Here is a 25,862-nt window from a genome sequence, read left to right as displayed (position 1 = left end):
CCGTGCATATAGAAATAACAGGCAATATTCTTGATAAAAGACAAATAAAGATCTGATACAAGAACATAACAAGAATAAATATTATATAATATCTTACATCTTTTTATAACGAAATTGTTATCATTTCAAAACAATTGTCTCCGGAGCTTATTTCCAACTAAATGAAAGGGCACACATGTTGTCCTACACTAACTTTAATATGAAAAACATGTCTACAACTATGTGGGCATCAGCATAGTTCATTATAATTTATAATGTAAAAAAGACACATGTTTCATTGCTAGCAGATTGAACAGTGTGTAGTCCACATTTGAGGAGATGGTGGCGGTCTTGGACAAGGATCAACTCAACCATGAGACGAAACTCCATTTCCCACAATCCTTTGTACCACTCTGCAGTGATGTGGGGTGTGGTGTTTGAATGAGCGTGTGTGTGTGTGTGTGTGTGTGTGTGTGTGTGTGTGTGTGTGTGTGTGTGTGTGTGTGTGTGTGTGTGTGTGTGTGTGTGTGTGTGGTACAGAGGGGGGCTCGGTCTCTCCGCACAGAGCGAGAGCCGCAGACCGAGCTCGGAGCATCAGTGAGCGGCGGAGAGGAGGATGCGGGACGGCGGTGTGTGTGTAGCGGATCTACCGGGCGTGTAAAAAGCGGGACGATATGAGTGTGACATCTGAACTGAATGCTTTTATTGTCGGCATTGTTGGATGTTTTTTCTCACCGAGTGAATCTGGACGTGGATCTGCAATGGAGCGTCGATCCTGTGAGAGCTGCTGACCGTGTTAGTGTTTGTTTGTGAGCTAATATTACAGACAATAATGAAAGGAGATTAGCCATTAGACACAGACACAGTTCAGAATTCATCTTGGTAATTAGTCGGCTTTTTCTAAGGGACTGTGGCTATATTCCTTTTATGATCAAATCAGGTAGCATTACTGAGTGTGTTATTAATGATTTAAACAAAATCAATGGTTACACAATTCGCTGGCAGACAGCAGGCTGATTAAAGGCCTGTTTTGATTGTCATTATATAAATTGTCCTTTTGTTGCTTAAAACGAGAGAGGCAGTCATGTCAAAAAATAAGAGCAGCGAGTCAGTGAAGGTGGTAGTTCGATGCCGGCCCTTAAACCGGAAAGAGGAGTCCATTGGGCCTGCAGGGTGCATTGTGCAGATGGACATCCGGCTCGGACAGGTGATCCTCAGAAACCCTCGATCCACAGCCAGCGAGCCGCAGAAAACATTCACATTCGATGCAGTTTATGACGCAAACTCCAAACAGCGAGATCTGTACGACGAAAGTGTGAGACCTCTGATAGATTCGGTTCTCGCAGGGTTCAATGGCACCATATTTGCCTATGGACAAACCGGGACTGGCAAGACGTACACCATGCAGGGGGCATGGATGGACCCGGAGAAACGTGGCGTGATCCCCAACGCTTTTGACCACATCTTCACACACATCTCCCGCTCACAGTCTGATAGGCAGTACCTGGTGCGGGCGTCCTACCTCGAGATCTACTTGGAGGAGGTCCGGGATCTCCTGGATCCCAACCACGGGAACGCCAGAGCGCTGGAGCTCCGGGAGAATCCGGACTCTGGGGTGTACGTTCGTGACCTCACATCGTGTGTCTGCAAGAGCATCAAGGAGATCGAGGAGGTGATGAACGTGGGCAACCAGGCCAGGGCGGTTGGGGCGACGGACATGAACGAACACTCTTCACGGTCCCACGCTCTGTTTATGATTACAGTAGAGTGCAGCCAGCCTGGACCAGATGGGAGGAAGCACATCCGGGTGGGACGCCTTAACCTGGTGGATCTTGCCGGAAGTGAGCGTCAAGCAAAGACAGGAGTCCAGGGTGAGCGCCTAAAGGAGGCCGCCAAGATCAACTTGTCTTTGTCGGCGCTGGGGAACGTGATCTCAGCGCTGGCCGACGGACGCAGCAGCCACGTCCCGTACCGAGACTCCAAGCTGACCCGGCTTTTACAGGACTCTTTGGGCGGGAACGCAAAAACTATCATGGTTGCCACCTTGGGCCCATCCCCGCAGCACTACGACGAGACCCTCACCACCTTACGCTATGCCAACCGGGCCAAGAACATCCAGAACCAGCCCAGAGTCAACGAGGATCCAAAGGACGCTCTACTACGAGAGTTTCAGATGGAGATCGCTCGCCTGCGGGCTCAGCTCCACCACAGGAAGTGGAGGAGCAAACAGAAGAAGGAGCAGGTGGATGGAGAGGACTGGGAAGGAGATGGGGATGAGGAGACGGATGGCGAGGAGAAGGCGGTGGAGGAGTACGTGAAGCTGGAGGAACAAAGGCTGGAGAGGGAGAAACAGGACATTAGAGAAGATCAGTTCATGTTGGCTGAGGAGAAGCATAGGCTCCTGGGAGAGAAGAGAGGATGATGGGAGATCTGAGGAAGGAGCAGGAGGCCACAGAGCAACTGACCGCCAAGTACAAGGTGAGAGTCAGTGTTTTATTTCTTTAATCAATCAAATCATCAAGTCCAAGTCATACAAAACACTCTAAGTGCTGTTCATAAAAGTCCGTCAGCACTTTTTCAGTTATAGGGTTTCTTTGAAAAGAAGGTGGTTGAGCAAAACTACTAACTTACAGATCAGTGTTCCCTATGAACACACTGTCTCATCTTTCTATCTCTTTTACACAATCACACACACACACACACACACACACACACACACACACACACACACACACACACACACACACACACACACACACACACACACACACACACACACACACACCAGATTCAGGACATGTGGTCTGTGGTATAATCATGTGTGATATCTGATGAGCTGTTTTTAAGGGACAGTAAATCTTTGCTCTTCATATCTAGTTACGTGTGTGTGTGTGTGTGTGTGTGTGTGTGTGTGTGTGTGTGTGTGTGTGTGTGTGTGTGTGTGTGTGTGTGTGTGTGTGTGTGTGTGTGTGTGTGTGTGTGTGTGTGTGTGTGTGTGTGTGTGTGTGTATCTTTATCTTTTATCAGTGACAAGCAAACTCTTGAGATGTTTATTACCAAGTAAAATTTTGCCTCCCAGGCTCCTCCAACAATGTACTTTAGAAATACAGGTAAATAAAATAGTGCTAGCGACAAATCATGGCAGTAAAATGCAGGAATAAGCTAACTATATGGATGTAAAGTCCAATGTGATTAAACAGAACTGTACAGTAGAATAAGAGACATTATATTTTGTTATAATATATAAATATGTGGTATATAACCGGCGACATTGGTTCCACGGATGGGTGGTGGTTGCCCTTTTCTCTACTGGTCCGATGTCTCATATATCCAGACAGGAGCTGATGACCAATGTAGCTTGAAATGTCAGTTCTCTCTTACCCCCCCCCCCCACACACACACACACACACACGCAGGCAGGGATCAAAGACTGAGCCGAATTAATTACGCCTCTGATTCATGGCCATAATAAGTCAATAAGTCAGCCATGCAGAATGACTGAGTGGACCACAGTCTGAAATACTGCAGCTGCAGCCGTTACCATCAAACATGAATCACTACCGGATCATTTTACTTTTGCTGAGCTGCACCGGCCCTAAAGTGAGGGAATGAGAGGAGTGGAAATATATGTTCAGGGTGGGAACAATATGGGGGCAAGTTGACATTCGTAACAACAATACATAACAGTGTTTCTTTCTCCTCTTATCATTTCTGTGCATTTGCGGAAGTGTTGTGCTTTAAATGTTCCCCTTAACCTAGCACTGTCTACTCCAGATGAAGAGGTGTGTGACGGGTAATATGAAGTCTGTGCAGGTGGCGCTGTAAAAACAGGAAGAGATTACCCACTTTAGATTTCAACCCATATTTCCAAGCATGCATTGTGACTGCATTACACTCTGATCTAGAAGATAACTTTGTTCTGTTTGCCAATTTTTTTTTTTTTTAATAGAAGAAAAGCACCCTGCAGCACACTCTACAGAAAAGGTCTTAAATCTGTCAAATCGGCAGAAATATTGCTAATGTAAGCAGCCCTCTCGCCATCCTACAGTCAACTAATTCTCCAGGTTCGCGTGAGCTATCTTTAGGTTTAGCTTCATCTTTATTGTGTGGCCCTTCTTCCTTCTGAGTGAAAGTATGAGGTGTGGGAAAGTCCCATGAGACGGAGCTAATGTATGTCCTGATGCCGTGCCCTTCACACTGAGTGCTTTCATGTACATTTGTGTGCACTGCTTCTCGTATTTCAGCCCATCACGTTGTCCTCCAAAGCGCTGTCGGGCTAATGCTGTTTTGTGCAGAATCGTATAAAATCTACTGTGATCACACAGCAGTTCAGACAGGCTTCGCCCCTGTGTGTTTGATGCTGACTGTGTGGCTGCTGAGGGATGTGAATGCTGAGATTCAGCAAGAATCTGTGCCCAGGAGAGGAAGATGATTAAGGACGTGAAGTATTTCCTGCCTTTGATTCATCGGTCCAGTGCTGTTTGTTTAGAAGGAAACCCTAAAAACATTTGTCATAAAATCTCATGTTGACATGTTCCTTCATTACCATAAACAAACACTATAGTTTATTTTAAGTCAAATACTACACACATCATCCTGCTGCTTCAAATACTCACTAGAGCACCAAATGTGGATTCATACGCCGCTGAAAAAAGTCCCTAGAAAACATACACTTTGCTTTTGTTCACTAGAAACTACGAAACACTGCTGCTCAACCATATTACCTTATATTACGTTTGAAAACATGTATTTGTGAGTCACATTTGAATGATTTACCCTTTCAGTACTAATGAATTACTGTCAGGATCAGTGCCACAGACAGAGTAGGGAACCCTGAAAGTATTGAGATGTACATGTCTTAGTATTTGAAGGAAAAATGAAACACATTGTCCATATTTTACCTCTGTTTTGCCAGATAATCAACATGAAAATAACTGAACTCTAAAGCCCCTTTTTACCGTGTACACTGTGGGAATAAACACAATGACTATGACACACTGTATGTCACATGTTTTAGTCTAAGGTCAGTTTTATATGATTAAGACACGGACAAAGAACCCTTTGTGTCTGTTGGATGTCTTTAGCTCAGAGCTGTTCCCACAATTCATGGTCAAAACTGAAGGTTGTCATTGTTTTTAAAAAAGGAAATCCTCACTATTATCTCGTATACATAGCTTTTTAAAAAGAGGTTAACTGTTTATTTAATAATTCATACATCTTGCATAACTGGTTAAATACATAATGATATCATATATTCAAAAATATACCACATAACTATTCGTCATTCACTTCTAGTAAGTACCCATGACTTCACTTCACAGTCTGATCAATCAGCTCAAGCCAGGCTTTCCGCTGATTGGCTGAGCTTGATATTGGCCAACCAATCACAGCGCAGGGGCCTGAAGGTTCCACTTTTCTCTTTGCTCTGTTAACCATTGAGAAAGAAGTTGCTAGGCAGATAAAGATTGAGGGTATGGCTGGCAAAAATGAGCTGAGAAATGACCAATTATAGATGAAAATCAGATGGATTCCCTTCTCCCTTTTCCTCCCTCTCTCTCCCCCTCACATACATCCACACAACAAATGTAGGTATGTCAGGAACCAGCCTTGTGAATCAGTGTAGGGTCAGCTGGTGTTTCTGCAGGGTGCCGTTAGCTAACTGGCCTCCAAGGTGCAGCGCTCCATCTGTGGACTGTGTGTTGTTATGTTGGTGCAACTGTTGTTCAGCTGTTGTCTGCTCTGCTGGAGGTCCGCCAGCTTTAGTTCACACACAGTGGTGGAAGTAGCCTAGAAGTCCTGATTGAAAACATATTGCAAGTATGAACGTTTAATCAGGAGATGTCATGCACTAATGTGAAAGCTGAATTTTGGCTAAAGTGAAGCACTATTTGTAAAAGTGCAAATAATGATTTTCTAATTGTTCTTTCACTTTGAACATGTAACAAATGAAGGAAATAAGTCCATAATGAACATATTTTTGTAATAAAACAGTACAAATATAGCATACAATATATCGTAATCAATATAAATAAACACTCCCCGTAGAATAGATAGAATAGAAAGCCTTGTTGTCATTTTACAAAATATATAATGAGATTTTGGAAAACAGACAAACAATGTTCCAGGCACGTCCAGCTGGGAAGAGACCGAGGGGTAGACCTAGGACCAGGTGGAGGGATTATATCTCTTCGCTGGCCTGGGAGCGCCTTGGAATCCCCCAGTCAGAGCTGGTTGATGTGGCCAGGGAAAGGAAAGTTTGGGGCTCTCTGCTGGAGCTGTTACCTCCGCGACCCTGACGGAAAAGCGGGAGAAGATGATGGATGGATGGACAAACAATTAAAACACATAAACAATCATTCAAGGGCTAATAATCTTTTTCCAATTCAACTAAATCTTTATTATTTTTCACTTGTAATACTTATAGTGTCATATAGCTCCAGTTGTGCATGCAACATACGTAGCAATAAGAAAGATGTGCACTTTCTATACCACAAAAGTACAATATTAAAATGTGAATTAATGAGGTCAATATTAAAAGGTTTTTTTCTGCTAAACCATAACGGGGCATTTCCTGTTTTTATTAAGTTCACATTTAATTAGTTCATGGTTTCACATCATAACTTGTTTCCTGTCATCCTTTCTAAGGCACCTAAGAACAATCATTCAATTTTAGATGTCCCAATGACCTAAGAGAACCCGTTTGTAAATGTCCTTTTGCAGCACATTTCAATAAAATCACAATACACAGTATAATGATAACAACCTATCTCTCTCTTCAGTCAGATGTTCTATCACTTTTACGCTCCAGTTTTTGTTCTGTTCACGTTGCCCTCTCATCACCTAACACATACATAAGCTTATTTTGGTGCTGTTATGAAACAGGCAGGTATCAGTGCAGTGTCAGTCGAGAGCTCCATGCTGAGCAGCAGCGTCCGTCCCTCCAGTGGACTATTCTTAGATCCACTTTTTCTGGGTCAAAACTCTAACGTCTCATTTCTTCCTACTGTCTCTCGCTGCTCTGCTGCATATCTGTGGGTCCATTAAGAAGGCTTACCTCGTGTGGAAGCTACTTGACCATACCTAATTCTATTTCGTTACTAACATCTAGGTTATGTAAAGATAAACCCTCGGCTAAATGACATTGAACACCTCTGTTACGTCACGTTTTGCTTTAGTTTATATTTGTGTCTCTTATTTAAACGTATGTATGATGTAGTTCCCCGTCCTCATCATGCCTTATTTACTTTTTTTTCCAAGCAATGTTCTGCTTTTCTGAGAATTATTTTTTCCCAGGGGAACAGCACAGTAAAAATAGGTCAATTTCATGCATCCTAAAATTGGAGTCTGAAATTATTGTTTGAAAATATCACTTACTTGCTAAATTGGATCACATTTTGGAAACACATTTATGATAACAGCTCTCAAGAGTGTGAACTTACTAATAAATTGAGACTGAAATAAATATGCATGCATGGCAAACTGCCAGGATAAAGTCTGTGGGGCTATTTCTCTCCAAATGATTTCTCATCTTTTAATTTACTTCTAGAAAAAGTCAAACAGAACGATTGGCTTAACAGCAATCAGAAGAAAGCTAACTCAGCCTGAAGCAGGATACAAATTGAATCTTTCTGATGAAACTCAGTTATAATATGCTATTTTTACCATGAATGCATCTTCCAGTCTTTGTTGTCTTTTGTTTATGGAGGAAACTGCATTAAGGTCTTTCCTGCATCCTGTCAGCTGAAGTTCAGCCAATCAGAACGCAGATCGTCGACGATAATGCCCTGTAACAAAACACTCATTCACACACGTACACACTGTGAGTGCATATCAGCTCTCCACAATATTCAGTAGACGTACATTAGGCATGCTGAATGCATTTTATAAACACTCACACACACACACACACACACACACACACACACACACACACACACACACACACACACACACACACATCAATAGATCCCTTGCGTCATCGTTAGAATGACTGTTTCCTGTTTATAAAACTGACTTCCTGTCTCATTAGAGCAGGAAAAAGGCAGGAAAGAGGGAGGTGTGTGTGTGTGTGTGTGTGTGTGTGTGTGTGTGTGTGTGTGTGTGTGTGTGTGTGTGTGTGTGTGTGTGTGTGTGTGTGTGTGTGTGTGTGTGTGTGTGTGTGGACTGATGAACAGAAAGAGCTCATCGCCGCTCTCCATCTTTCAGCATGGGAGGCTTCATCACTGAAATATTGATGAATCAACTCTGTGTGTCCATGTTTTTTGCGTGTGTGTGTGTGTGTGTGTGTGTGTGTGTGTGTGTGTGTGTGTTTATCTAGTCATGTGATCTGCGGAGAAAGCAGAGCCATTTCTTAGACAATACTCCACTGTCTCTCATACATGGAGAGAGGCAAACAGAGAGGCAGATATTTACTGTCTGTTTATCTTAGAAGGAAATGATCTGTAAGTCCGATGTAGGAGATGAAGTATTTGTTTATGTAACAGCTGTAGCCTCATAAAATACAAAAACACAGTTATACAACATTGTAATTTTGCCATTACAAGTTGTGCAAAGACTAATAACTATAAATGTTTAAAAAAAACACCTTGTTTTTTTCTTAAAAACTTCCAGACACAAACAAATGTTTAAAAAAGATAAAAATTGATGTAGCTGAAACACATATATCGTCTTTCGTTCCACAGATATTGATAGCTAGACTACCCAGACTGTTCATTAGGTTCATTTTTATGAGAAAAGTCTCAATTTATTTTAAATAAATGACCTTTTTACCTAATTTCTGTATGAATAACAGTAGGACAAACATATTTAAAGATCCAAAACCCTTGAAATTAGGGCTTTAGAATAATAGAAGTCATGCACTTTGACTTCTTCCTGTGATCTAAATATTTCTCTTAAATGCATACATTTGCTAATTTGAATAAACAACAAAATTGCAAAATATTTGAGATGAGTGACAGCGAGTGAACGGTCATAAGATTCATGGCTTTAACTCGTGGTGCTTTAAGTGGTTTCTGCATCGACCAGCACTGATGTGAAACAGATTCTCAGAGACGACCTGATCTTTGTTCTCCGTTTCTTCCCTGCGTCTGCATGTCTTCCACGCTCAGTGTCTTGTAAATGTCCCGTCTCCTCTTCTTCTCCTGTGTCTCCGTGCAGCACGCTTCCTGTCTCTGCGCTGCACACATCAGAGCTGTTGTCGTCACTTTGTATTTATAACCCGGTCGCTCCCAGCAGGCCTCTCGCCTCGCTGTGATTGGCTGGCTGACACAGATGAGCCTTAATGTTCAACACTTCCCGTTCTCTTTACTTTTTCCCATCAGGAAATGGATCAGTCACAGCCAAAATAATTTCTGCATGCACTTTACGGGCACATTATACATACGCTCACAAATATGCAGGCTGACACACACTTGCACTCTGAAGCTACAGGAAGAGTGTGATGCGTTTATAAATGTCTGCAGGCTTCCATCAACCATGATGGAGGATGCAAGAAACAATGGAGCCTAATGGCCTCCAATGGAAAGCAGCCCACAAACCACAGCAGCAAACAAACACGCTTTACAGAATTTACAGAAACAACTGTTCAATGCCGCCTTGAAGATGCTCTCTGATGTCATAAACAATATTTCAAACTGGGTATACTGCGTTTTTATTCATTTGTATGTTGTGTTGAGCTGCAGAATGTGCTTTGTTTTTTATGCAGCTGTCTTTGTTTTCTGTTCTGCCTCTGCAGCAAAGTACCGTTATAAATCACTTTGGCAATAATCCATTAACACTGAAACAAGCTCATTCAAATTCTAAACAAATATTTTGATAGCAGCTATGTTGGAAAGCGGCTCATAACCTAATCAATCTGCCAATCATCCAACCACAAATCAATCGGCTGTCAGATCATCGATCGTTCCGGTGATTAATCAGATGGTATGTGGTTGAAATCAGGCCTAAGCTGTACAAGGTCAAAGTAGTTCAGAACCAAATCTACATAGAAACTGCCTTAAAGTTTTAACAAAGAACCGCCACATGCCGGTTTTGTTATTCTATATTTATCCACAGCACCCAGTTGGAGAGCAATAGCAACTCCTGCATGCTGAGAGCATAAATCTAAAACACTCACACACACACCAACACGCACACAGTGAGACATTAAATCTGCTTTATTGATCGAGGAAATGAGAAACAGAGAGGCAGCGGGGATAAAATCTGAACCTGCTGAGGACTGAACAGATACAGGAAGGTTTATAATGACATGATGAAGAAACTGAAGCTCTTCTGCGACCTTGTGTGTGTGTGTGTGTGTGTGTGTGTGTGTGTGTGTGTGTGTGTGTGTGTGTGTGTGTGTGTGTGTGTGTGTGTGTGTGTGTGTGTGTGTGTGTGTGTGTGTGTGTGTGTGTGGCAGTGAAACATCAATCTTACACGAAACAGAATAATGACTCAAATGACCAGTGAGTCACCTCTCGTGTGATTGAAGGTCATTCTGGACTCCAATCTGAGTCCTTGCTTCTCCTGACCTGAACAATAGAACAGGATGCTGTAATGGTGACCTGTGATGTCATGACTGCAGGGAACATCAGGGTATTCTGTTAGTGAACTAAAATGTGAAATTTTGTCAAAGCTGGATTTTATTTGAGGTTGAAAGTTCATTTGTGGCCGCAGAAGCAAAACAACATCAAAACTGTATCGGAACATGATCTTCATGCAGATTTTCTCATGGAAATATAAGTGTCATTTTCCTTAGAAATTAAATGACTTCTCCTCCACGTTTGCTTAAAACAACAAAGTTCAAGTAGAAGTCATTTTGCAGAAAACCCAAACTTAAAATAGAAAAACAGGCATGATTGTGTACATTACTAAGTTGTGTTTTAGCAATGTTGAGGACAGTTTTATTCACCTAAATTATTTCTTAATGTATGGCATGGATTCTTCAGATAAAGAAAACCCTACTTTTTATGGCAACATGGCTTCCATAAATCCAGAACAGGAGGACTTTGTTTTCTCGTATGAACTCAATGCTCGTACGCTGCTTTTATGTGTACAGTGCAGCAGAACATTGTTTGATTTTAATTGGATGTTGCTGCTGCATTTGATGATGGGTCTTTGACACAGTTTCCTGAACCCAGTGGGATTTAATACTCAACATGAAACATGAATATGCATTTTACTCACTAGGTAGCAGCTTCATTTATGTGCTCGGTGATCATTTGAGTTAAATGTAAACAGTCAAATGGTCTATTTAAGTCATGAAAGCCTGAATGTATAAAGGATTGTTATTCAAGCAGCCTATGAGGAGGGGGTGGGGCACGGGTGGGCGGGACATACTATGCATGAGAGACAAAACCTATGACATGAATAAGCTCTTTAATGAAGCTGAAAAAATATGACAAAACACAAAGCGCAGCAAAGCAGGCAGTCTCACACACACACACACACACACACACACACACACACACACACACACACACACACACACACACAAAGACAGCTCAAACAAAGAGTCTTTCTGTACAGACCTGCTGCAGACGCATCCTCTCTGAAGGACTCCACTGTACGCTTTGCATGAGTCTGAGTGTGTGTGTGTGTGTGTGTGTGTGTGTGTGTGTGTGTGTGTGTGTGTGTGTGTGTGTGTGTGTGTGTGTGTGTGTGTGTGTGTGTGTGTGTGTGTGCCAGTAATGAAGGATGTATAGGCGACACACAGTCCACACACACACACACACACACACACACACACACACACACATACAGTCTTTTTGTATAAAGTCCTGAGACTGGAATGCAGCCATTACAAAATGGCTGTGGCCCCTATTTGCCCTTCTTGGGGCCCTTTTTTCTTTCTATTCAATCCTTTTTTTTTTTTTACATTTTCTTCCTTTCTTGTCTCTCAGTCTTTCTTCTTTTCTGTGTTCATTTTCTGCCCTCAGGACATAAATATCATGTGTGTGATTCCCCCCTACGAGACAGATTGCATCACTGTGACCCCGGGCCTTTAATCTCACAGTTACCAAAGGCGCTTTAACCCGAGGCATGGAATTATGAAACAAGACCAGTTTCATGAGCGAAGAATAATATGTGTATCCTCACAGTAATTCAGATCTGCTCTTAAATGTTCCTCTTTGGCTCATGCTACACGCTTCCACCAAGTTTCGTGCAAATCAGGCCTGTGGTTTTTCAGTTATCCTGCAGACAGACAAACAAACAACAGGAAAGCATAACCCCCATGAGGGAGATCATTTAATATGTTGCCTACATTTATTTTTTCCAAGGTTTGCAATAATAAATGGAAAGACCTCGAATAACTTTACAAAATGTCATCCATCAATCAAGTAAGTTCAGTCCGGACAGAGGTGGCTGTGATTCATGCCTGAAGCGGGACTGAAGTTTTAGCCGAGCTCAGCGTGTTGTGTGATGGTGTCATCATGTTTGTTAAGCTGCCCACTTTCAGCTCCGTCTGCCTCATCAGCACAATAGGACTAAACGGTTTGAAGTCCAAATGAACTTAATTTGACCTCAAGAACAACACTCAATCCTTGTCTTTGAAGCTGAAAGGATAAAAGGACGAAACAAAGGTGTTTGTTCATAAAATAAGTAAAAATGTTGTTTTGTTTTCCTCAGGCGATGGAGAGCAAGCTGCTGGTCGGGGGGAAGAATATCATCGATCACACCAACGAGCAGCAGAAGATGCTGGAGATGAAGAGGCACGAGATTGCTGAGCAGGTAAACCTGAGTGTGTTCAGAGATATAAAGCACATATTTATTACACTCTTTAAAGCAGCGCTACTTTAAAGTGGGGGTTATCCTGTGTAATGCAATAAAAGAAACCATGCTGAACAGCCTCAGACAACAGAAATGTGACGTGTTATCTGATGTTTTCAGTCGAGCAGCGAGAGGGAGATCCAGCAGCAGATGTTGGTGCAGGACGAGGAGACGGTGGAGCTCAGAGAGACGTTCACCTCCCTGCAGCAGGAGGTGGAGGCCAAGACCAAGAAGCTCAAGAAGGTGCACAGACATTGCATGCACATAAAATCCAGAAAAAGTGTACACCATTGCACATACATTCTCATTTAAGCAGCAAATACACACAGCCAGAAGACTTACAGATATTTGTCTCACATACACACACCTTTCCTTTTTGTTCCTAATGTCCGTATATCCCTCTTCACCCCTATTTGACCCCTGACCTGGATCCTAATGACCTCCTGCCTGCGTTCGGACCCACACTTAAATAGTACCTGAAGGTTTGTCCTGCCGTCCCCTCCTCTCTGCCGGACCTTTCCCCTCCCTCCGTAACACTGTATCTCGGGCCTCCTCACACCTCCTATGCTAACCTTCTCAGTCCGTTTTGTCAGATTTGCTCCGGAGCTGCAACTAAATCCCTCCGTGCCATTCATGAAACAACAAACCCTCCCCCTACTTGCTTCCTACTCCGTTGCACGGCCAGCAGGACTAACTCCAAGTGTGTGTGTGTGTGTGTGTGTGTGGATGACAATGTGATTAATGATCCTGTGATGATCCTTGCCCTCCTGATGCCCTGATGTTACCTTCTCCTGAGCATGGTGTCGTCTCTCTGAGGATTTAGATGAATTACGCTGTCATTTCAGAGCTCAGACGGGTTCTTCCTACTGCTAAACTAGAACAGAGTGGTTCATAATAGACAGAGAACTTTTTATTAAAGGGTGAATTTAGTATTTTTTAACCTAAACCTGATTGCCTTCATGTTTTTGTGTATAAATTACAAATGGGTACAGCTATTTTTAAAGCCAAGTTGCAATTTAAGAAAATCAAACTACTTTTGTTCTGTTCAGGTTCTATAAGGAACATTTGAAGTAATCTTTTCTTTTTTATGAACTTATAATAACAAAGAATCGTCCCCAAATGCAGTCAGAAACATAGTGAACTTCCCTATCAGTGCTCCATTTTACAAATTAAATTAAAGGATATAAACTCACTTATTTCATGACCCTACACGAAAAATCTTTCTAGTTTTTCAGGGGGTTTATTTATCTGAACTACAGATCTGTATGCTGCCAGTATCTGTACAGTCCTGTGGTTATTCAAGCCTTTTTGTTAGGTATAATTCAAGCTTAATTTGATCAATCTTTCATATAAAGGACTACTGGAATCAGCATCTCACATGTAACGCTTGGACAGTTTCCCAAAAGAAAGAGGTAGGATGTGAACGCATGGGGAATAATCACAATTAAAAACCAATCCATCCGAGACAAACCTCTTGAGTTTCAAGCATCATGCCCTTGTGCGTTGGAGTGTTTTGCATGGGCCTCATTTTAATATTTTTGGGGAACTTCAAACGTTTTTTTTATATCAAATGCAATTCTTAAATGTTTCCTTTTCTAAAAATGAATCTGTACACAACCCAGGTTAATCACCAGCTGCAGAGTCATCTCTCAGGCTAACTACAGTCAGGATTAGCCTACCTGTTTGAAGCCCGTTCACTCGAAGCATGAACAGCGTGAAAGCTCAGAGGAGGAAAGAGGAGGAGGAGGAGAGATGGAGGGCGGCCATGTTGCCTAGCTCCCATTGGCTGCCCATCTCTCCAAACACCAGTGCCTCCAGTGCTGTTGCTACGGGCAACCAAGCTACAGTTCGACAGCGACTACACCGCACTGGGCGACATCTCTCCCCCTCCTCCTCACCCTCTTTCTCTCTGCCGTTTCTTTTCTCCTAGCTGTATGCCAAGCTCCAGTGCATTAAAGCGGAGATCCAGGACGTGAACGACGAGCACGTGAGGAGCCGGCAGGAGCTGGAGCAGACCCAGAACGAGCTCACCAGAGAGCTCAAGTTCAAGTGAGTCTGAAACACAAACACGCACAGGAGTCCGCAGAGTCAGCACATATGCCCACATGGTTCTGCAAACACGTCAGAAATGTGCATGTTTCATAGAGAGGACATACTGCGAACACTGACAGAATGAGGTTTATTGCCAAGTAAACAAACCATGGATGTGCTTTGGTTTGCTACTGATGCAGAAATAAACCTAGTATGCAGGAAGTAATCTCACAAATATTTGTATTTATTGTTCATACTTAAACTTTAAACTAAAATAGTTATTTCATACAGTCATATTTAAGTCAAATAAAGGGCCAGATTTTTGAGCTGACCTTGGATTGACAGTATCTTACCTTTTTAAAACCAAAGTGCACAACTCATACTCTGCAGATCTTCAGACTTAAATATAAACCTTTGTAATCTCCAACCAACCCTCTACATGTCTCCGCTTGTGCAGGTATCTGATCATCGAGAACTTCATCCCGCCGGAGGAGAAGAATAAGATCATGAGCCGACTGACCTTCGACACTGAGGAGGACCAGTGGAAGTTTCAGCCTCTGGTTCCTGCAGAAAGGTCAGTGAGGAGGGAGGTTATTCCCATCTGGGCCATAAAGGGCAAATAATGAACCCAGAAATGTGTTTCATTTCAGTCAGGGGTCACAACCTTTTGACCTGCGTGCCCTTCCAGTGGAACGATGTAATGCAGTACATTTAGAAATCAGATCAGAAATACTTTCTGCCTTTACCAGCTGTAAATATAGTAATATATGTGATGCTCAAATGGGCCAAGTGCTTTAGTATATTTTGATGCCAATACCTCATACTTACTACTTTAGCAGCTATTTGAGTGCTTCTTCCAGCACTTCCTGTTACACTCGCTCTTCTTCTGTGGTTCTTTTCTGGTCATCCTTCAGAGCTATTACAGCAGAAACAGACTTTTAGAATGTTAATGAGGTCTTATTGAAATGTAGTGAGGAAGCTAGAGCCTTTCTCTTTGGTAGAGGAGCTTCTCGAAGATGCGTTTTGGCCTCTTGCAGCATTGATTTCTCATTGACCGCTTCCCGTCTCTGCCTCTTCTATTCAGTAAATCCTCGCAGATGAAGAAGAGGCCGGCTTCTGCGGTCGGATACAAGCGACCAATCAGCCAGTACGCCAGGGTTGCCATAGCGATGGGACCTCACTCCAGATACAGGGTAAGTGTGTGTGTGTGTGTGTGTGTGTGTAGTTCTGTAGTGTATCATGGACATTTCTGAATCAAAAAAGCAGGAGTACTAGAAGGGATTACCCAACACTATTTTTGTGCTCATGAATTTAATAAAAAGGAAATCTGCTTATGGAAATATCAACCCCTGAATGTTTGCCATGTTATAATCTTGATGTATTCATTAAAATGTATTCATTTAGGTGGAACATAGGTGAATTACAGTGGAATATTCTTTTAATTCATCCACTATTTCAACCACAAGGTCACCTTTAGGGCATAACGATCTTGTGGTTAAAATCATAGATAAATAAAGTACTTTTTTCCACAACAACTAAGAATGTGCAACGTTATCAAAACATGTTGACACTTTAATGAGGTAATAAGGATTATTATACAGTGTTTTTTAAAAGAATGATAGGACATTATAAAGAAAGAAATACCTATGAAAGAGAACTTGATTCCCCTTGCAGTATTTAAACCAAACAGGAGGGATTAGAAGTATAATCTGGCACCACAGTTTGCAGAGCCTTGTGTGTGATGTGATAGAAACATTATGAATGAACAAATGAATGTGTGTTTTCAGGCTGAGAACATCATGTTTCTGGAGCTGGACATGACTCCTCCAAACACCGCCTCGCTGGACCGATCCACAGAGTCGGATCGGAACCAAAGCCCCTCGGTGGACGGCTCGCCCACCAAGGACAGCGGCGTCCGCAAGTCTCGCTCCTGGTGAGCCTGAACCTGATATTGCATTACATCATTTTCAAACATTTTCATTTAGGTCTGTTATTTGTGTTTCTTGGTGTGTAGGATTCTTCATTCTTAATTATTTAGTAAAATAAAGGATGAACACATTTTGTGACTTCATTGTTTAACTGTAAAATGTCCCGCTTTTCATAAATTATAATAATATGAAAACAGTATTTAAATGTTCCCTATCATTGTGGTTATGAAATAAGGTGATTATCTGCCAGTATACTGTCAGCAGTGTTTGCTAAATCTAATTAACCTGGTTCTGGGATCAGTCTGTAGTATCAAATAGGATGTTTTTCCTCTAAAAACCAATATTTGTATTGGTATCTGTTTATTATGAAAATCAACCATTATGATTTATAGTATAGATTTGAAGAAATACGTACACACAAAAGCTGCTTTACTGGCCTATATCTGACTAGTGTAATGGGTTTAGAGTCATGTATCTCTAAATGGGATTATTTAGGATAAAATGCTCCCTCTGTAGGTGGTCCTAATCTGATGGTTTATCTCTCATTGACACAGCAGCATGTACTATATCTCAATGGCTCTTAATAATCGTACTAACCTGTGTCTAGGCTACAGGTAAAGACAGATACATTGAAGTTTCTAATTGACTTCTTCTTGTTTATTTTTCGCAGGTGCCAGACTCCAAAATCCCTCACTTCCTCTTCTTCTAATGCCTCCTTGGCGGCGTGTCACACTGCCACACCGATGACGGCGCAGTAAAGCTTTAGCGGAGAGGATCTTTTTTATTGTTATTTATTTAATTCCTTCACTTCTTCTTCCTTATTTTCCTCTTTAAAATGTTGGCCAGTGATCCTCTCAAAGACTTCTGGGACACACCTGAGGGGCGATACACTGAATTACATGTAAAGATACGTTAAAAAGGAGGTGATAAACTACGGGACGAGAAACGAAATGACCGAATGACCTTCAGAAAGTCTTTGAAACATCACTTCCTGCTGTTCTACGGATGTAAAGACACACCAAAACATCTCTTCCTTTGCATGTTTGAGCCTCGGATCATCCTTTAAAACAGCTCAGAGTGTGTGTGTGTGTGTGTGTGTGTGTGTGTGTGTGTGTGTGTGTGTGTGTGTGTGTGTGTGTGTGTGTGTGTGTGTGTGTGTGTGTGTGTGTGTGTGTGTGTGTGTGTTAACTGTACTCTGATCTGAGAGCTCCCAAACTGCTTGAATCCCCTGTAAGATATCAGTGTAAATATTTCATGTATTCGGGGGGGGGTTTTCTGGGCAGGCTCGGGCTGCGTCTGTGTAAAAATGGGGACAGTTGGATCAAAAATGGAAAAAGAAGAGTAGAAAATATTGATGTAACGTGTGATGTGTGTATTTGTTGGTGAGATGAGCTGTTGTGATGACCGTTTCCACAGCTGTTGTCTGTCATTATTCCTGTGTGTGTCCTCTACTGTGTCTGAATTTGAAAAGCAACGCCTTAAAATATTGATTAAAATTGAAGAATCTGAAGCATGTCACATTTCTAAAAAAGAGTTTGCTTGGATTTGTATTCATACTCACATTTGTACCTCTTTTAGATCAGTGTCCAAGCTAAATGTAACAAGTCATTTACCACAGCGACATCACTAAGGTACTGACTGAGCGTGAAATGTTATTATTGGTCATGGAAACAGCAGTTTGATAAAGTCGTAACTCAATGGCAAGTTGTATTTCGTTGGAGTTCAATGAGTTTTAATCATGTAATCATCTGATATCAGTCGACTAAACGTGTATGATGATAATGAAGATGGACATATTTAAACATTGATGTTGGGCCTCCAGTGCAGCAGGTATTGAGTTTGTTAGAGCCCAGTCTGCAGGCGGGTGTGTACAGTTTAGTGTCACTGGGTTCTTTACTGGAGGTTAAGAGCAGCAGATAGTGGGGGGGGGTAAGGCGGACTAATTATCACTGTTTTATTCATGCCACAGATCCAGTGTCAGCTGAACCCCCTGAGAGCACAGAGCAGCCCTTTAGTAGCGTATATAAACAACATTTATTATCAATGAGCTGCTGATTTGTCTTGTTTTTAAGCATTTATTTTACAGTATGTTGTCCCACTTTTTGTGTGAGCCAAACGTGAAAAATATGATTGATAACAACTAATACTGTCTCAGAAATCTGCAGTGATATGGAGTATGTTAAAGGTATAAACATTTACTATGACTTGTTGTTGCAGTAAATTCAGTAAAAGATGTTTATCACACATTCCCAGAGCACAATGTGACTTATTTAGTTTGACGACGGGGCTCCAAAACCCAAAGAATTTTATATAAAACAGAACATCTTCACATATGAGAAGCTAGAGCCTGAACATGTTTGACCTTTTGGCTTAAAATATTGTTTCATAAGAGGGTTTTTTTAACACTTACTCTCCTTATTTACAGTTAAACTGACCAAATATAAACACTATTTGAGAAAGGAGGTTTAGATTCTGTTCTCGATGAATTTTAAATCTGTGTTAACCTACTTCCCTCCCTGTCTCAACCATGTATGGATGCACACTGAGGATTTTGTGTTTAGTCATTGGTTACTGGGTACATAACTGACCCTTATGCTAGTTGAAAAAAAGAAAAGTGACTCAAAATGCTCTGAGATTCACCACAAATTCAAGAGATGTTGTTCAATTATTTGGATTCAAGAATGATAAGGCCATGTTTACAGGGATTAAAGTGATGCTATTCAATGCAGAATGTGATCAAAACAGCGCCTTTACATGTATATCTACTGTGTGATGTCTATTTCCCCTGTGTATAATGCAACAGTCTGCCTCAACATATCCATGAAATACTATCTAAATTATAGAGGAAGACAGGGAAACAAGGATGAATGTAATTTGGTTGAATAATTAGGAAAACAAACAGCTGTTTTCCAGTCTGTGTTGCCTCAAAAATGTGCTCATCTATAAATATTTTGCCACATTAGTCTGTAAAGTCATTCATGTACATTTCCTGTGTGTGTGTGTGTGTGTGTGTGTGTGTGTGTGTGTGTGTGTGTGTGTGTGTGTGTGTGTGTGTGTGTGTGTATGGCTATGGGGGAGGATGTATGCAGGGATATCCAAATACAATCAGGAAGTGACTGTGGAGGAGGTGGATACGGAGCCTGTTTCCATGGTAACCTGCCAGTGTAAAATGTTGGGATGGATGGGGGGAGGGGGCTGTGTCTATATGTATGTATAACATGGTGGGCCAGTCATTTCTGGCTGACCAAAAAATAAAGAAAATCGAATAAAGACGTTCATCATGTATGTCAATGTGTTGGAGCGCTAGCCAATAGAAGAGCAAGTGTCACATTGTGATGTCACTATGGTACAGAAGAGAACAAAGGAGTCCAATGGAGGCGTTTCAGGCAGGGGGGGGGGGAGAGAGTATGTGGGAGTGAAACTAGTCAGAGTATTCCTTGTCAGTGTTCCAGTTTGGATATCTTAAGCATTGGGTTGAAAAATATCTAATCAAATATACCTCCAGTCAGTCAGTTTTTTAGGATTTCAGTTTCAAACTAGTCTGAAACACACACACACACACACACACACACACACACACACACACACACACACACACACACACACACACACACACACACACAATCTTCAAGACGCACACACTCACACAGGGATTTATAAGCGTCCCCACACACACATCACCTAATCAGGTCTGGTGATGACTCACAGGTGACACACGCACTCACACAAACACACACTGGTGTATAAATTCACTCATGCAATAAGCTAGTTCTTCTCCACTCTTCTTCACCCTCCCTCCCCATATTTAATATTTTACGAGCAGAGAGCAGCTTTAAGAGGGCACATTTTTAATTCAGCCACACTCCAAGTTAACATCCTGGGATGAACAAGATTACATATAGATTGTTCTCTGTTCATATTTACAGGTACAAGCAGAACGAATTACAACACAGAACCCTCTCTTGGATATTAAAATAAGAACAGTGTGTGTTGTTATTCATCAATGACACCTCACTGACATTGAACACATCACTTTTGGGGTAATTCCCTAATTACGTAACTCTGCTCAACACCAGTCAGACCTTTTTATCTAATCATCATCATCCATCATTTAGTGCTTTTTCTGCTCACACAGCATTGAGGCCAACAGTCTGTGGCTACGACGTGTGCATATGCTGCCCTCTGCTGTAAGAGGAGGAACCATCTTCAAAATGTATAATACAGCTACCAGATAAAAGCTAATTTGATCCATACAAAAACAGGAAAGCTATTGGGAAACAAATAAACCACTTAATGTTACAATATGAGCTCATATATAACACAGTATATTAATTATTTACTAATAAATACAGTAGCTTGAGCTGCAATGGGCTGAAGATCCATTCCCTAATTGTTAAATGATCATAGTTGTAGCTCGGTTTGAAAAGCTATAAACGCACTTTAAAAAAAAATCTTACTTGTTCCTTAAAACTCTTTTCAATGTGTGCTGTTATATGGTTAAAATCCTCCTTATTGTTCAGATTGTCAGCTGCCATGAATTAGGGCAGAAGATAATTACTTCAGGTCACACAGCTTGCATTTACATGATCTACTGTCTCTGTAAAAGTAATGCAGACTTAAAATGATAAATTATGAATGGATGTGTGTCTGCTGCCGGTTCAACAGAAAGCTACAGACTGTTGGTACAGCCACAAGGGGAGGGGGGTGGGGGGTAAACTTGCAGGCTTATTCTGCAGCGTCCCCTGGTGGTGAAAGGAGGGACATACACCACTTGTGTGATTATGATAAAGTACAGTTTTCAATGCAGGACTTTTAAGTGTAAACAAATACTTTTAAGCTGTTAAATATGAACAAACACAAACTCAAGTCTTATTTCATCTTTATTGAATACATTTTGAGGATTTTTGAGCGGTGATTTAGTGACTACAAATGCAAAAGAAAGTGAGGACAGCTTTAAAAGAACCTAATCAATTAAAACATTTATTATTATCTTTACAAAAATGCTTTGTTGCAGTAGATTAAGCAACACATTCATTTAATTTCATAAAATCATGTCAAATTAGACATTTTAATATACAATATTGTCTACAGAAGTGATTAATAAATTGGATTTAACAAACTTTCATTAAAGATTACATTATTTTACACTTATTCAGGTCATAGAGAAAACACCATGTGATAAACTCAAATCAACATTACAAGGGACTTGATGTTCATATTTTTCACTTTAAGTTTCTTTTACTGCTGTGTGACCTGAGTGGAGTACTCCAACAGAGGAACTTTATAGAAACCAGAAGGGAATTCACACTTGAGATCCTCAACGGGACTCAGGAAGGTCACGTTGGTCTTGTTCAGCCAACTCAGGAAGCTCTTCAGGTTTGAATCGCAGTGAAACCTATTCATTTTTAAGTCGAGAATGCTGAGAAAGCGAAAAGCAGCGGGGTCCGGAGAGGCTACAAAGTTGTTGGAGAGGTTGAGCACTTTGAGACTGTTGGGTAAGACATCATTCTGGAGATGAGTCAAGCTGTTGGATGAGAGATCTATCTCCACTACTGATGTGAGGCCCTTAAAAATGCCTTGTGGAAGAGAATTCAGTTCGTTGAGGCTCAAGTTGACACTAATCACATGTCCAAGATTGTCAAACAGATTCAAGCATCTCCCCTGAGACCAGATAGCCTGCAGGGAGCTGCTGTGAAGATCCAGTACTTGGACTTGGTTTGAACTATTTGCTGAAGCTCGTCCACTTAGCATGCACCTCCTGATTGTGTTTCCTCCGAAGAAAAGCTGCTTCAGGCGCTTTAGGTGAGTAAACAACATGTGAACATCCCCAAGGTTTGTTATTCTGTTGTCCTGAATCCTCAGCTGCACGACATTACCAGAAAATCGTGCAATGTTGCTCACTGTTGTCAGTTTATTGTCTCTCAACAGGAGATAATCTAAACTAGGGAGGGATGCAGGGAAGCCGAGATCACGCAATGAGTTTCCTGTTAGATAAAGTGCTTTTAATTTGGGAAGGCCACTGAATGCACCATAACCCAGAGCACCAATGTGGTTGTAAGACAAGTCTAACACTACCAGGTTTGTCAGAGAAGCAAAAGTGTAAGAGTAGATTTCTCCCAGTAGGTTGTGTGACAGGTTGAGCATTTTTAAGTGTCCCTGAAGACCTTCAAAGGCGTTTCTGTGTATCTGATTCACTTTGTTGAGGGAAACGTCAATGATTGCGACTTCTTTCAGCGGACTAAAAACCCCCTGTTGCAATGCAAATATCCTGTTTTTAGACAGATCCAAAGTGTGGATTGAGCTCTCATTTAGTCCTTGAAACGTGCTCCGGTCTGGATCAAGGAGGTTATTGAATGAAAACCCTTTACCCATGTGTCCTGACATTTTGAGTTGGGAGATCTTAGTGCCCTTAATGGCTGAGAAAAAATGCTTGGATTTACCCACACTGAACCCGGTGTTGGACAGGTCGAGTGTCTGAAAGGACATTCCTCTGAAAGGATTCCCACATTTCTGCCAGTCAAAACGATTATTTGACATATCCTTAAGGTGAACAGAGCCCAAGTTGAGGAACTCAAAATTCTTCCCCTGAAAACCAACCAGATCAGACTCACATATTCGGATAATTTTGTTCAACTTGAGATTCAAATCTTTCAAATTAGTCATGTTGGCAAAGAACATTGCAGGCTGGAGATTCTTTATCTGGTTACCGAAGAGGTCAAGAGTCTGTAAGGACAGCAGTGGTTCCAGAAAGTTCTCCTTCAGGATGGTGTCCTGAAGCGAGCAGTAATCCAGGTGGAGATTCTGCAAACCAGACAGTCCCACAAAAGCTTGTGGCTCGAGCTGAAGGCCGATGTTGAACCCAAGCACCAGCCTCCTCAGTCGGCTTTGCCCGCTGAAGGAGTTGTTTCTGATCACAAGAGGCACATACTGCTTTCCAAGGTCCAGGTCCTGCAGCTGCTCCAGGCCCGAGAGGGAGCTGGAGTTAATCTCAGAGATGTGGTTCATCTCCAGGAACAGGTGGGTGATGTGAGGAGGAAGAGGAGGGACCCAGTGCAGGTTCATGGAGCCACAGTTAGCTACAGAGCCAGTAATGACGCATGATGGAAAACAGCCAGGCACCTGAGAGGATATTAAAACATGTAAATTAGATGTCATTTAGCTGATGCTTTAGACATGATTCACGGGAGCAATTTGGGGTTAAGTCTTGCTGAAGGACACCTCGACACATTGAGTGCAGGAGGGATCGAATCACTGATTGATAGATGCCCCTGAGCTACAGTCACCCTAATGGATCAGTTACTGCTTAATTTTTTTTGGTTCATCATATTTTGTGTTTGACGTATATTTTGAAGTAACATTTGAACAGGTTCCCCAAAAAACTACAGAATTGGCACTAGAAAAATCATAGAATCATAAAATTGAGTGAGTATTATAGAAAAACATCAATATTTTACTTTTGGAGCAGATCAAAATGGCCAAATAAATAATTCATAAAAGCAGTACTGTTGTGTTGCCTTTACTAATGAAAGAGATAACAGTTTAACTTAGTGAGTGACATCATAAAGTCTTATCATTATTATTTCACTTGCAATGTCATTGTGTTCACTCTTAGTTGAAAGAAATATATTATTTAGAAATATTCTTCTCCATTGTGCATCTGTCGGTGGTGCTACACAAACACACTTGCTTGTCTTAAAATGCAAATGGTTTCTACATGTTCAGAACAAAGAAAGTGTCAATTAAATGTCATATGTTGTAAGTTGACCTACCTGAAGGAAAACACAGATGACGGCCAGCTGAAGACCCAGTGTCCACATCTTCAGACCGTTGGAAAAAGTACAATTATTAGATCAAATAAGGCTCCAGTGCTGCAATGTAGAAATCAGAGCTCCCTTCTGCAGAGCTTTCTGTTGGCTACGCTTTTATCTCCTAGTGTTTGCGTAACTTCTGTCTTACATGACATTGATCCTACAGTGAAAACGTGACAGAGGACGGGATTTCCCTATTTTAAATCAGATTTACACAAGGAAGGAAAGCCCAGTTGCGTGTTGAAGTCCTGTATTGCCAGGCACTGTGTTTTGTTGATGTTATTGAGGTTAAGATGGTATATTGGCAGTTCTCCAAAATTCTGATGTTGCCAGGTTTAAGTTGTGCAAGTTATATCTTGATTCCTGCTCCAACATTTTCGGTTTAAGACGATTTAAATGTCATTAATATGGAATTTCAGAGGATATCTGAGTAATTATTTGACATATATGTTCATTTACGTCTATATCTGTACCATATAAATGGCCTTCTATCCAGGAGAGAAGTGTCGTTTAGATAGGCCTATATGTTAACTATGATTATAAGTTCAAGGCTTTGCACTCGTCTGTTATGGGAAACTATCCAGGAAATGATTGTTCACTATATGTGTTGTTGAATCACACAAGGCTGGTGAATTTCACAACCTCTGGGGAATGAATGTTTGTCAAACACAATGAAAAGAAGAAGAGAGAGATATGCCTACTGTCCTATCCATGATAATAAATCAGAATGTATTTGTAAACTACATTATATAACTTGTGTCTTAAGGTGGCCTATTAAATAAAAGCGTAAAAAAGGACAATACTTTCCAATGAATTAGATGAGTAGAAACCATCGGAAAATGAAAATAACAAAACTATGTGATTCTAGGCAACTTAAGATGCCTGACAGAACAAAATATGGGCCTGGGACAATTAGGTTTTACTTATGAAACATTGTGTTCTTGTGATCCCAAATCAATTACCTCATCATATCCACATCTCGAGAAAATCATCCTGTTATGTCGGGAAAACTTCATTTGTAATTTTGAGACAATGACAGAAACTCATGATCTCAAGAACACAAATTAAGGTAGCCTAACTTTTCATGAAAGGAAAAAGTATACTAAAATATTAAACCATGGCAGTTACCGTGCTATGATCGTCTTGTTATTACGAGACTTTGATATATTACTCATGATCTTGAGAAAACTAATGAAATTAGGTTTTTTTGTTACAGGAAAACTTAGAAAATAAAATGTTTTAGCCATGGCTGTTTAGGGCTTCCATACTAAATGTAACTTTCAGATATACTGTTCACTACTATTTTAAGTGTGAATATATGTCAAAACTTCAGGCTACAATATTTGAGTGTATTTAGCCTTCTTAGTTA

At 41.2% G+C, this 25,862-nt stretch overlaps 2 protein-coding genes across 2 annotated transcripts; one reads left to right on the top strand and one right to left on the bottom strand.

Moving 5' to 3' along the window:
* The first annotated feature begins 555 nt into the window (after positions 1 to 555).
* On the top strand, positions 556 to 19,881 carry LOC134876546 (kinesin-like protein KIF3C). The gene is given in 9 exon segments (XM_063901527.1): positions 556 to 2,390; positions 2,393 to 2,457; positions 12,586 to 12,687; positions 12,847 to 12,969; positions 14,657 to 14,775; positions 15,215 to 15,331; positions 15,842 to 15,950; positions 16,545 to 16,690; positions 17,356 to 19,881. Coding segments are annotated over 9 exon segments (2,196 nt in total). The 5' UTR covers positions 556 to 1,063; the 3' UTR covers positions 17,444 to 19,881.
* Positions 19,882 to 21,547: 1,666 nt separating this feature from the next.
* On the bottom strand, positions 21,548 to 25,545 carry LOC134876748 (toll-like receptor 5). The gene is made up of 2 exons (XM_063901866.1): positions 24,455 to 25,545; positions 21,548 to 23,804 (listed from the first exon to the last, which is right to left on the bottom strand). Exons 1-2 carry the CDS (start codon positions 24,500 to 24,502, stop codon positions 21,924 to 21,926), a joined length of 1,929 nt encoding a protein of 642 aa, XP_063757936.1. The 5' UTR covers positions 24,503 to 25,545; the 3' UTR covers positions 21,548 to 21,923.
* Positions 25,546 to 25,862: the final 317 nt, after the last annotated feature.

The sequence above is a fragment of the Eleginops maclovinus genome, chromosome 15 (genome assembly GCF_036324505.1).
Source record: "Eleginops maclovinus isolate JMC-PN-2008 ecotype Puerto Natales chromosome 15, JC_Emac_rtc_rv5, whole genome shotgun sequence".
NCBI classification, from domain to species: Eukaryota; Metazoa; Chordata; class Actinopteri; order Perciformes; family Eleginopidae; genus Eleginops; species Eleginops maclovinus.
Note: the sequence above shows the minus strand (reverse complement) of the source record. Positions and strands in the feature narration are given on the sequence as shown.

Excerpts from the sequence above, each read along its gene's own strand:
- LOC134876748 (XM_063901866.1), bottom strand. The coding sequence starts at position 24,502 with ATGTGGACACTGGGTCTTCAGCTGGCCGTCATCTGTGTTTTCCTTCAG. Across the intron at positions 23,805-24,454 it reads TCATCTGTGTTTTCCTTCAG|GTGCCTGGCTGTTTTCCATC; the intron begins GTAGGTCAACTT and ends ATATCCTCTCAG.